Below are 12,986 nucleotides of genomic sequence, written 5' to 3' on the forward strand. Positions count from 1 at the left end.
GAGTTGAGAAGCTACTTATGTTTCTTTGCGGCTCATAGGGCGAGTGTGATACCGGAAGTCTCAAAGGTAATTAGTTATTATTTCTTATTCTCTGATCTCCTAGGAGCCAAAACGCCATTTTGATGAGGCTTTAAATAAGAAGTTCTACAGCTCAAACCTCAGGCCACCACAAAGCCCATCTGCACACTTACTGTGCCGCCGGGTGATGGAGTCAGGGCGCTGCCTTCCTTCTCCTATCTCACTCCGCTGGTTCATACAGGCTATCTCCCACCCCCTTGGATAACACACTGATATGTCTCTACCTGCCTACTTCCTTGGTTTTTTGGATGGCACCTCTAGATGGTTCTAGTCTAGCCCAATCTTTCATTCACGGGCTCCACACAGAGGCTAAACTGGGAAGACCCGTGAACAAGAGTTACTGCTGGTTTCTGACTCTACTGCCCATTGGGAGATGACCCCTCCCGTCCTCTTGGTCTCAGACTTCAACTACAAATGCAAGGTGTCAAAATCTGAAGAGAATAAAAATTATGAATCAACAAGCGTGGCAAGAAAGAGAACGTATCTGTGACCATCATTGCTTTGCGCTTTGGACATAAGCTGTTTTTCTGCTCTAAAGAGAGGGTTGCAGCCAGGAGAAACATATACTCAGAGGGAGAAAGTCCAGGGGTGACTTTGTAATCAAGGAGCCCGCTCCCCACCAAAATGCCCCAGTTTCTTTTCTTCCCTACTGACTTGACCAGGCAGCACTCCTCTCCTAAGGAGAGAGTAGCCTTAAGTATAATTAGCACATTCTGTGTCCTGTAAGAAATAAGCCCGGGAAGGGAGAGCATTTTTCTTCTCTACCTCCTACGCTGGATTGTACGAGGCACCTTTCCCCAAGAAATCAAGGTCTAAGCGCATCAGCACAACTGTTGAGCTTTCTCTTTCAAAGAGGCGGCACTCGTCCGTGCAGAAGACACAGCATGTGCCAAAGAACAAGCACGGCTCGTCGGTATGTCTTCCTCATGCTGCCCACTGTGCTCAGTCATGCACACATTCTGTGCGTCCCAAATTTGCCAGCCAGGTGGCTTCACTCCCAACACGACCCTTTCCACTTGGCTGGGGTGAACTGTCATTGTCCATTAAGCCAAAGCGCTCTTCATCATCATTAATTAATATTCCCTTCCCAGAGGAGGGAGGATATTTTCCAAAGCTGTCAGACCCCCCTCTCATCATCCACACCAGACGAAAACATCAGGAATCACGCGTCTCAGACACATTCATCCTGTCTCCTTTGCTCTGGCGGCCATCAGGCATGCTGTCTTCTGTTTCCTATCCCACGTGATGCCACTGGGGCATTTGTGCTATTCAGGGATGACAGAATTTTAGGACGCTTGTTTCTAGGCGTCTCTTACGGAAACACATCCACCGGACAAAATTGGGAGGCACAACGACAGCACTGCCTGAATTTAGCTATAACTGCGGACTCAGGACCTGGGTCAGAAGGAGGCGAAAAGGTCCAGAGCTATCATTTGTGGATTCTGCTTCTGTTGGCTTTTTCCCAAGACTGTTTTCTTTTGCTTGTCTGCTTTCCTCTACTTCTAGATAAAGTCTAATGCTGCTTATCCTACCCTTTAATGACTTTCAGTCTAAAGGTTATGGCTGGGCCACAATCAAATACAAGTGCAAATCCTTCCAGAGACACAAATAGTTTGTTAAAAGTTCTGCATACTCTAGGACTCACATCCTAATTCTCCCACTTAGCTAGCTTCGTAATCTTGCAAAAATGATAGCATTTTCTGCCTCCATTTACCTATGTTTAAAGTGGAAGTAATGATAGTCACAGCATCATAAAATTAATATATGGAATGAATGAAATAATTATGGAAGGTTCTTTACACAGTGCCTGGCATATACTGGCACATGAAATATTATCTGTTGTTATTATGACCTTTCATTGACAAAATCACTATTCAACATTTTTGCTCTGTGTCCAACTTTCCCGCCATGACTCTTCTGAGTGTGGTTCATGATGGTCAACTGACACTGAAGGAATATTCTGGTATTTCAATGATTAAACCATGCAAGATGGTCAGCCAACATTCTGTCCCTAATATTTCCCTATGTCATCACATGCATACATGTATCTCCAGGGCAGAGAGAGCCACATTTATTATAAGGTTCCAATGTGTGTATGTGAACAAAATTATTGAATTTAAGAGAAATGTGCTTCCTTCTGCCTTTCCCACACAGACTCATCAACAGTACATATCTTGACATGCAGACTCAAACTGTTACACATTATCAGTTTGCCTTTGCTAAAATACCTTAAAGAACACACAAGAATGGCAGGTCATTGACATGGAGAAACATACAAGCAAAAAACTCACACCATCCTCCTCAGTCACCCCCAAATGTGAGCAGCCGTGCACTCCATATATTCTATCTTTGTCACCCCTACTTCATATGTGGCTCATCTCTGCTCCTTATTAATTCATTTATGGATTTTCTTACTTTTCATTTATCTCTAAGCACTCAACGTTCATCGCAATTCTACTGGGAAATTCATGCTGGATGGTTTTCAGCTTCCTGCTAGCCAGAACAATCAGATTTAAGGAACATTTGCGCCAGGTTCCATGTCAGCCAATATTCTTTCTATCTAGGTAATCAGCAGATACGGCACCACCATTCTGATCACATCCATTTCAATTCAAGTTGCTGCGAACTGTCAGGCTAATAAAACCAAAGACTCATCCTCCCGGGCCCCAGGATGCAAAACACCTTTACATAATGCAGTCACACCACTGCTCACAGTGATGATAATAAGAGTCAGCAGTTTCCCTACGGACAGGCAACCATGAGAGAGACACAAAAGGGAAACACAAGGATTAACCAAGAAATGATCTGCCATGTCCAGAAGTCACCGTTTCCTCTTCTCGTTGCATACCTGTTAGCAATATCTGAATTCAGAAAACACTTCATGAAAACGGGTGTAAATAACTGAACACTGCAAACTCGTTCCTGTCCAAATCTGTCATCTTTTCCGTCATCAAGGGACCAATTAGAATGGTCTCTGTTTTGGCAGAAAACACAATTTATCCCAGAAAAAAAAAAAAAAAAGTCTCCCACAATGCTCGAAAAGAGGGAGAAGTTAAACAGAAATGAAAAAATGCAACCCAAAAATGAGAAAATGTTTTTGGGAGAACAAGGACAAAGTCAAGGCCAGGGAAGCAAACTGGGTGACTGATCTGAGGCAGCTGCTTTGACTTCTTATCAGACTCTTGAAGCTAGATATTTCCATGGCAAGTGCTGGAATCAGCCATGAAAATGCATGGCATTTCAACAAAACACACTTACAATTTAAATGTTTGCATGACATTTACAAATAAGGAAAGAAATATGGCAATTTATACTTGTTTATAGGAAGATGACTGGTTGGTGTTAAGCAACATCCTATGGCCGTGCTAAGAGCAATATGGGAAGAAACAAGGATCCGAAAGTGTTGGATATTTAAACAACGAGGGAAGATTTTAAGAGTGGTAAGAACAGAACATCGTATTGGGGCTTAATCTCATTGGAATATAATATTAGTTATGCTATCTATAATTTGTTGAGCATTGATAGATTTTTTGCACTGTTCATAGTATATACAGTAAGAAGATTAATTTAGTAATCCCCAGAAATTCTATCAAGTAGGTACCATGTATATAGCTCCATATTTTAAATAAGAAAACTGAGGCTTGGAAGTTCTTGGCTTTTCCTCTAGAATTCATACATGTGGTATAGCTAGGATTTAAATCCAGGCAGCCTGGCTCTAAAATTTATACTTTAAATCACAATTTTATCCAACATGAATTTGAAACTAAATCACCAGAATATGTAAATGTTTTCCAGAATACATGTTCCGTTCGAGGCTGAGATATATGATACTACTATATTTATCTGGAACATAAGCAGGAAAAGAGTGGAAAAACCTTGTGAATGTGTAAATAAGTCTGCAGTGCGTTTTTCCAAATATATACACACTATGTCTCATGCTGGTTTGGGCTCTGAATGGGGTATATAAGTTCATTAATATGGCTTTATACATACAGAGAAGTTTAGATACTAGAAGAAAATCCCGGAGAGCTCTTAAAGGAGAAAGGGGGTAGACAGCATTAAAAGGAATTACAATGATAGGTTTTAATTTGTTAAATGAAATTGGTTTTTTTCTTTGATATACTGGATATCATTCCCTTGCTTCTCATTATACAAACAAATCTCTTGACTCTATGAACTTGTACTCAATCAAAAGACAGCATCATTATGACTATATATGTATTTGAATTGGGTTCAGAATTTCTTTTTTGTTGTTGTTGTTTCAGATAGGATACAGATAAATGAGTACTTCCCAAATTCTGAATACATTTTGCAACAGCTCATTATAACCCATTATAAATCCTCATGGTGCAAAAGTAGACTGACAAGTGGCTAAAATCCATCCCCAAATAACAGCATGCTTTCTACCTAGCCATGCTTTCAATAGCATTCAAGTGTTGTTATTTGCTATGAAAGCTAAATGATTGAACGTATAGGATTTTCTTTTGTGCCCTAATCATTTTGAGAAACAAAGGGCCAGAGTTGTTTTAGGGAAATGAGGTAAACTTATTTATTTATTTATTTATTTTTTTGGTCTCTGCCTCCCCCTTCCCATTTAGGAGAGAAAGACTTATCTATCACTTTGTCTCACTCACAGGTCCTTGAGGAGATGGCAAATAGTGGAAGTTACCAGGTCAGAAAGATATTCAGGTCCAATGGTAGTACCTTCTAGTTCAACGCAAAGATACCCCCTCGTTAGTTCATCAGAGAGAAGAGGAGGATGCCACTGCCCCTCTGCTCAAACTCCGACACCTTGTTTGCCCTTCAAGATTATTTTCAAATTTCATATTAGGATCATTCTTGTTCAAACCTTTCAACTGTTTGACTGCTTCCCCAGACACTCTCTCCAGGGCCCCTGAGACTTCATGGACTGTGGACTTCACCAAGACAGGATTCCTAGAGAGGCGTTGGGTGGAATGCAGATTAACCAGTCAAAATGTTCTACAAATCCTCCCCTCTCCCAAACGAAATGAGGCCATGTAAGGAACTAGGAATTAAAATGATGGAGGCCACAGCCAACCGTGGGCCCTCACCCACAGGCCAGGCACTGCCGTGGCTCAGGACTACACATGCCTTGTGACATACCTCATAGAGGTCGATCATGATGTTGCCCTCTGGACCCCTGCTGCTCTGAACGTTCTCCAAGGCCAATGTAAAATAGACCCCCCGGGTGTCCGAGATATAGAGATTGTAGGTGTCATTCTGGTTCCATTCTTGAACCGCTGCAAACACTTGATTCTCATCCGTGCTGATGACATGCATGTCCTGAAGAAAGACACAGAGAAGTAAGAAGGATGAAGGCGCTTCTAGTGAACATGGCATGTGTCCAAAGAGAGCGGAATCCCATGAAGGATACCAGAATAGGCTCTTAGGCACTGTCATGGAAGATAAAAATTTTCCCTTTGTATATTTGTGAAGTAATCGTTAATTAGGCAAATGTTAACCATTTCCTTTGTCATCTGTGGGGTTAGGCAGGGAGGTCATGAGAAAATAGGGCAGAGAGATGCTTGGTAGCTTGCTTATAATTTAATCACCTCATTAGATAATTGAAGAAGACTTTCTCAAATATGCATATCTTTGGAGAATCAATCATCCTGATATACTTGCCAGGCACAAACATGGTATATGTTCAGAAGGCATATGTGGGCCAAATATGAGGGAAGGTTCAAGAGACAGAGAGAAAATAGACAAGCCCTGCTTCTCTCAGCATGGTCCATGAACCGCCAGTGTTGGCATCACCTGCGAGCTTGTCAGATACACAGAATCTCAGGCCTCACTTACTGAATCAAAAATCTGTATTTAAATAAAATCTGAGCAGTTCATATGCACATTAAAATTTGACAAACACTCCCTAAGGCTCAGCAACTCCCAGAAGTCGCCGTGGAAAACAGTCACCTGAGAACCCCAAAGCACTCATCTTCACGTCAATGACTGTTCAAGGACTCAGCAATTTATCTAAACCCTTAACTCTGAGAAATTCAGCAGGAAACCTTAAGCGAGAGAGGAAAGAAGTAGCCTGTTTTCAGACTCTGGTAGTCCTGGAAGAAAAAAACAAAGGCAAAGGTAATGTGGAGGCAGGGAGCAGATGTCCCTGGGGTGGGAATTCCAAATCTTTCTTCCCCATTCAGAACTCCAGAGAAGTGGATGTTCAGGGGAGGTTGGCACAGACCAGGGCTTGCTGTCTTCTGTGCATAAGCTCTTGGCAGCTGTCTACTGCCTTGAGTAAAGGCAGTAGCTTTCAAAAGTGGTGTAACTTTCAAAAACTAAAAATGAAAACAAAACAAAAAAACAGAATTACAAATAAGCAAAAAGACTGAAGAACAGTATGGGAAGATTCTTGGCCTTGTGTTGCTTACTACTGAGATCTTCCCAGATGGATCTTCCTCCATCCTTGAAAAACTTCCAGAGAACTTCCAGTCTTCTCTGGTAAGAATTTCAGTGCTAGAGAGTTCTACCTAACTCCTAATCTAAATTTCTCCTTGGAATATATGCCCATGTTCTTTCCACCAAATGATTAGCAGTTCAGCTTGGACCCTCTCTAAACATATAGGGATGAGTCTCTCCTTCCTTTACCATGACCACAGTGAACTCTGATGCTCCCAGAAGGAAGAAGACTTTACCCACAGAGTTTCATCTTTCTCACCCCTACTTGGGTCTCACATGTCATATTCTAGAGTTTGGTAATGTTTTAATATAAAAAATACAGAGTGGGAGGCCAAAAATGAATCCCATTAATTCAATGTGGATCAATTCAACGTGGATCAATAATGCAAACTTAAGTTTGGTATGCAAGTTGGCCATTGCTTATACCAGCCAAATGTCTATTTCCATTTCTTCTGATAACTGGAGTTGATGTTCTTTGAAAAACACCCTTATCACTCTCAGACAAATTTCCTCCCTGTACTTAGTCTTTGTTACTTTCTTTTACCCTTAGCACCAGAAAAGACCTTGTTGGCCTACCATTCAGGATATTCAATGTCCCCGACCACAGTGGTTAGATCAGTGATGGGTAGGCAACACAAAGTCAATAAGACACAATTCTAGAATGACACTGGGATTATCAAAAATTAAAAAAAAAAAAAAGTCTCGATCTGATGGAGGCATATCTTGGAGGGAAGCTAAGGGATGAACCCAGTCCTGAAGAAAATAGGCTCAAAAGGGAAGAGAGAGAGGCCACATTGTGTGAAAGTCTTTGAGTCTTTGACTGGGGATAACTAAGAAGCCTTCCTTATCTGTAAACCTTTCAGTTAGAGAGGATCTACTCTAGCAGAGAGTAAAACGAAATGGTTAAAAGAATGGGCTTTGAAATAAAACTACTTGAGTTCAGATCCTCCCTCTGTAACTTAGCTGTGTAAACCAAACTCCGTGCCTGAGAATTTCTACCTATGGAACAGAGATTTTAGCATGCCCTCCCTGGAGTTGTGAGGATTACATCAGCTACTAAGTGCTAAGCACTTAGAACAGTGCCTGGCACACAGCATCTGTCCCACGTATACTAGCTATTTTCAGTGACGCAAGTGCTTAAATCCCCTTTGCTGATGAAGCGAGGTTGATTTGGCCTTTCTGTTTGTTGCAAATGTTTGGGGGCTAACTAGTATACTTAATAAAAAGTGGTTCGTGCAAGTATTTTGCTTCTTTCTAATGGAGGGGATTAGCTATGGAAATTAGCCCAAGGGCTATTCAACCACTGAGGGCCAAACATTCTATGGCTCCCCACTTCCTAGTTCTTTGCCCTCCCAAATCCTTATTTAGCCATTTGGAAGCCTTACATAACTACTCCCAATTCACACTCCCTCATTATCAGGATGCAGCATCCTCCCTGAATTCAAGTTAAAACACTTAAGCACAGATCTGACCCTCACGTAATTACTTACCCACCTCTGTGCCTTGGGAGTGAATTTGTGCACTGGGGAACCTCTGAAGTCTGGGTCATCACAAACATCTTGGTAATAAATGCGAGGGGCTAGATACATCAACTATATCATCCCAACTCATGCAAATCTTTATTTTGTAGATTCACAACTAAAACACAGTGCTTCAAGGTCACCAAGAGAACTAGTCGAGTAACATCAGATTCAAAGGGCCATCTCTAGATGGGGCCAAGATCGGATCTTTCTCCCTCCGTATAACCCAATTACATTGAAGAGACTTAAAAAAAAAAAAAAAAAAAGTTGGTCTCAGATATCTTAATTGAAAGGTCTGACATATTTAAATGTCATCTTTCTTTTCTTGTCTACATTCTCCTCTATCAGGAGAATATGCTCTTTCTACATAAAGTGGCACTTCATGTTCAATACTTTTACTGAGACACAAAATTTCAGAACAAGAAGTGACCTTTGAGATCTTCTGCTAGAGTGTTTCCCAAAATCTGTTCCATTGGACACCAGCATTGATGGACTCTAATAAACTATTTTTTTAAATGGATGCCTTTGTAAAGTGTTTTGATTAATGCTGAATTACATGTTGTTGTTGTTGTTTACAGGACATCCTAGAGCTTTCAACACCAGTGACCTACCGCTACTCTCGAGGCGAGGGGCATAGAATGGAGTTTATTTTTTTCTTAAGCTTCTTTGGTCATAGAACCAAATTTTTGAGAGGCACCTCCGAGGACATTTTATTCAGAGTTAACATTTTTCTTATTTTAAAAAAGTAACAACGAAAGAACAAACAAAACACAGGGAAATAGAAATTGATAAGTCAGTCCGAAGCAGGTTAGCGGCAGATCTGGGCCTCCTGCTGCCGACCCGCACCCCACCCACGCCTCATGCCATCCCTCCCCCACCACACAGACAGCAGATCCATACTGATAATAACATTACCTTGCTTTTATAGAGTATCTGTCCTCTAACATGCTCAAAGCACTTTCATATGTATTGCCTCATTCATCTCCCTTGAGTAGCTCAGAATGAGCTCCAAGTAAGTTAAGGGAAACCATCACCATGTCTCCCAGTCTGGGGGGGCCTCATGCTTTTAATAGCAGCAGCCACATTAAAGTCTCTCCATTCCCTTCTCCGGTCACCATTACCATTATGTTGTTATTATTATTATTATTATTATTATTATTATTTTTAAACACAGCTCAGGGGAACCATGGTCTTTCAAGAGCGGATACAATGGCAGTGGATGATTACAGAAAATTTTAACATGAAAGTGCTGGTTTGTCTTGATTCCTTTGGTGAGCACGAGGCTTTGTTCCTTTCCAGCCAAGGCAGCCCTGGCTTTGATAGAAGGCCATGAAATACGGGCGCCTTTCTCGCAGATCAGTGCACCCAAGCCGGGGCTATTCTTTGAAGGTGTAATGGGACTGTAACGAGGCGACTCATTGTCTTAAAGAATAAACACCTGCTTGGACCACATAATACGTTCATTTGCTGCGCTGGCTCCTATTTTTCCAGGGACAAGGGAAATTAATCATTGTGTTCTACCCTCGCACCTTAGCGGAGGCTAGGAATAGAGCGGGCTCATCTCAGGTAGCAAGGGGAGGGGACAGCAGATTCAGGTTCAAAAGATAACTTTTCCTTCCAGACTGGCTGGGTGTCCCTGGGGGCAAGGGTCGACTTGAACAAGCAACGCAGAGGAAGTGTTTCCTGACACTCCAGCAATAGATCCAAAGATGGGTTTTGATTTTAAATGACCATGGGTCTCCTTGGGTCCATAGGACTTTTTCTTTTGATGGTCCTCCAGTATATCAAAATTTGTAGAGGATCTGCTATTTTATAATAGTAAGCTATTAATTTATTTCAAGAGAAGAAAAGTATAATACAAAGGATGCCAGCTGGGAACTCAGGAGACCTGAGTGCTTGCCTCACTTCGGCAAAGAGCATTTGGTTTAGCCGGGACTTATTCCGCACACAGAGTATTTTCCCAGGAGAGAACGTAAGAGGAGTGACTCACATCTGCTGCTTCCTGATTTGGTCTCGATTCCCACATGCCTCCTGAGTGAGAGCATCTCCCTGCATTGACTTTAAATCTTATTTTTAAAGGCTTAAGTCTTGCAAGCTAAACTACTGCATTTGCTGGCCAATCAAAGACATAGCCATTTATTTCAGCCCTCGAAGGGGAAAAAAGAAAACAAAGCAGCTCTGTTGGACTTACTGGGGAGACATGATCATACCCCTCATGGGCCTTCCTAAAAGATAATCCAGGGTAATTTTAACAACATTCAGATTTAATTTTACATATGGACTTTACCCAATTCTCATCTAAGGCACAACTCCAAATTGTTGTGCTTGTCTTTTTGGAAAACACTTAAAGCTGAATCAAGAGCAGGGAGCATTTCAATGTATACAGTCGCAGGCATATAGTTCTGGACAATTACCACTGTCATTAATCTCTTAGCAGCTGGAAATAATAACTACTAACATGGACATTGTTCTTTGGAGTCAACAGTGCAATTTAATGTGTGTTATTATCCCGAGTGGGCTAGTGTCTCTATACTACTATGCTTAGGGGCAGAGGGACGGCCAAGAATTCTGCCTGGAAAGGCCAGAGCAACTGGCTACCGAGACCTGTGATGTCCTTGTGCTCTATCTGTCACATGAATTCCTGGCAGCTAGCTCTTGTTGGTTCAGGACAGCATACTACAAAATTGTGGATAAAAACACAATGTCAAGAGTCATCAACACTCAATCAAAAGAAGTTCCCTATGTTCTTGGTCCAAAGGTTTCAAAGCTGAACTGCAACTACATTTAAACCTACACTGTCCCTCTCCAACAGCCACACATACCTCCCCTGCTATAAGATCAAGGCACAATACATTAACTATTTGAGACCACAAATCCACACAGCTTTATGCTCCCGAGTCACTGTGTCCTCCACTAGGTGGCGCTCCATATTAACGCAGTTCAGAGTTTCTGGAAAGAGAGCCCAGGGATGTCAGCGGTTAAGAAGGTCTTTCTTAAACTTTTGTCTGTCCTTATTTTCAAAGAAGTATGTCTTTGGGGAAGTCCAAAAAATTAGCTATGCTTCAGAACTCTAAAGACAACCAATGTGGTAAGTCCTGCTGAGAGACAATGTAAAGGTTGAGTGCCATATAGATGCACCGCCTCTCAATAATTAACAACAATAAAATGTTGTACTGGTATGACACGGATCCAAAGCCTACTTTCTGTCTTGCTAGAATATCCACACATACGGCTCAAAAATTTTTACTACTGAAAATCAAATGCAAATCAGTTGACAATCTATTCAGATGCTCCTACAGCAAGAATCAGAGAGAGAGAGAGAGAGAGAGAGTGGTTGAAAAATAGTCATGGGGGGTGAGAAGAGATAAATGAATATGAGAGTCCTTGGGAAAGGGGTGCAGGCGAGAACATGGGAATGGGAGAAAATACTGAAATGAAGAGATCCATTCAGGTCGTACCTTGGGCAGAGCATATTTGGGCAGCTTCATCTGGGCAAATGCATTCCTTCGGTAGGACACGTAGTAATGTGGCCGTCCTCCTGATGTCAGCTAGATCACAAACACAGAAGTAAGAGGAGCTATTATAACAGTTACAGGCCATGGAAAAAGAGCCGTGAATGGCAGGGGCTAGCCGCCAACCCAACAGTGTGAATGACTATTGTGGACGAGGGTAAAGAACTAGAGTTCCATTCAAAAACAACTCATACCGAGTATGTGAGTTGGTCTGGGGCCCAAGCTGAACCCACTGCATGAAAATATAATTCTTCAACTTGCACTGGAGCTCGGGAGCCAGGAAACAAGCCATTTTCAGTTTCTTTCTTCTCCTTCTCCCCTTCTCCTCCTTCTTAATGACACAAGCCTCAGAGTATATTAGCTTCATGTCCATCAGGAGTCCCCAGCTGCCTAGCCCAAGACCACCGGGGAGGAGACAGGTCCCCATGTTGTACCGGAAGTTAACGGCCCAGGTCTGACAGTGCCAGAGTGGGCGCCTCTCTCCTCTGAGCCCTGAACGCTATCTGATGCCGTCCCACTGAGGCCTCTGAGTATGTCTCAGGGACAACAGTGCTGCTGACCCATTAGACAAAAGCTGGCTAGGGTCGTGGTCCAAAATCACTCTAGAGCTCTCTCTCCTAGAAGAGAACGGGGAGCCACCTCCTCCAAGTCTGTCTGGCACACACAGCCCAGTGAACCCTGTGGATGCCAGGGAGGTCAGGAAGGGGTGCGGTCTCTACTCCAGCATGAGCGCTGCTCTGCCCAGCATCAAGGGCTCCATGCCAGTCTCTCTCCTCTGCAGCCACTCTTGTTTCCCAGGTTTACTGAGATACTATTCACATATAACATATGTGAGTTTAAGAGGTATGTGACGACTTGATGCATGTGTATATGGCAGAATGATCACCACCTCTAGCCCCTCGCTTAATTACGACATTCTGTGAGTGGCGATATCTTTAAAAATCTACTGTCTTGACAACCGTCATGTCTATAATACAGTGTTGTTAATTATAGTCACTATGCTGTATGTTAGATCCCCAGAAGTTATCCATTTAGCAGCTGGACATGTGTCCCCTTTGACTCACATGTTCCCACTTCCCAATCCCTGGCAACCACCATTGCTCACTGTTTCTGTGAGCTGGTTTTCGTGCTCTTAATCCATATAAATATCTGGACTTGGGCTATCAGCTGGGGTGTGCATACTCAGACTAGGTCAACACATACTCTGGGCGAATGTCCACCAGACACATAAAATAGCGGCCAGAAGTTACCGCTTCCCCATCATGGGGTCAGATCACCTCATAGTCCTCATGATGGGTTACAGGACCATGTTCACAGTGGCACGGGTACAAAATATATGACACTCTAAACGCGGAAGTGAGTCCCATTTGTCAGTTATATATGGATTATAAACCACTATTAGAAAGCAGAAAAGGTTCCTGGGAGAAACGGTGATAGGGAAATGAATTATAGA

The 12,986-nt window shown here is 42.4% G+C and overlaps 1 protein-coding gene across 5 annotated transcripts in view; it reads right to left on the bottom strand.

Annotated features, from left to right (window-relative positions):
* Nucleotides 1–12,986, bottom strand: part of SORCS1 (sortilin related VPS10 domain containing receptor 1) — a 507,304-nt gene that overhangs the window by 106,590 nt on the left and 387,728 nt on the right. For all 5 annotated transcript variants that reach the window (XM_032312692.1, XM_032312691.1, XM_032312688.1 and 2 more), the window contains exons 8-9: nt 11,480–11,569; nt 5,203–5,382 (exon numbers count right to left, since the gene is read on the bottom strand). In XM_032312692.1, coding sequence (XP_032168583.1) covers nt 5,203–5,382; nt 11,480–11,569 — 270 coding nt within the window. The remainder of the gene's footprint in view (nt 1–5,202; nt 5,383–11,479; nt 11,570–12,986) is intronic.

Source organism: Mustela erminea, chromosome 14 (genome assembly GCF_009829155.1).
Source record: "Mustela erminea isolate mMusErm1 chromosome 14, mMusErm1.Pri, whole genome shotgun sequence".
Lineage (NCBI taxonomy): Eukaryota > Metazoa > Chordata > Mammalia > Carnivora > Mustelidae > Mustela > Mustela erminea.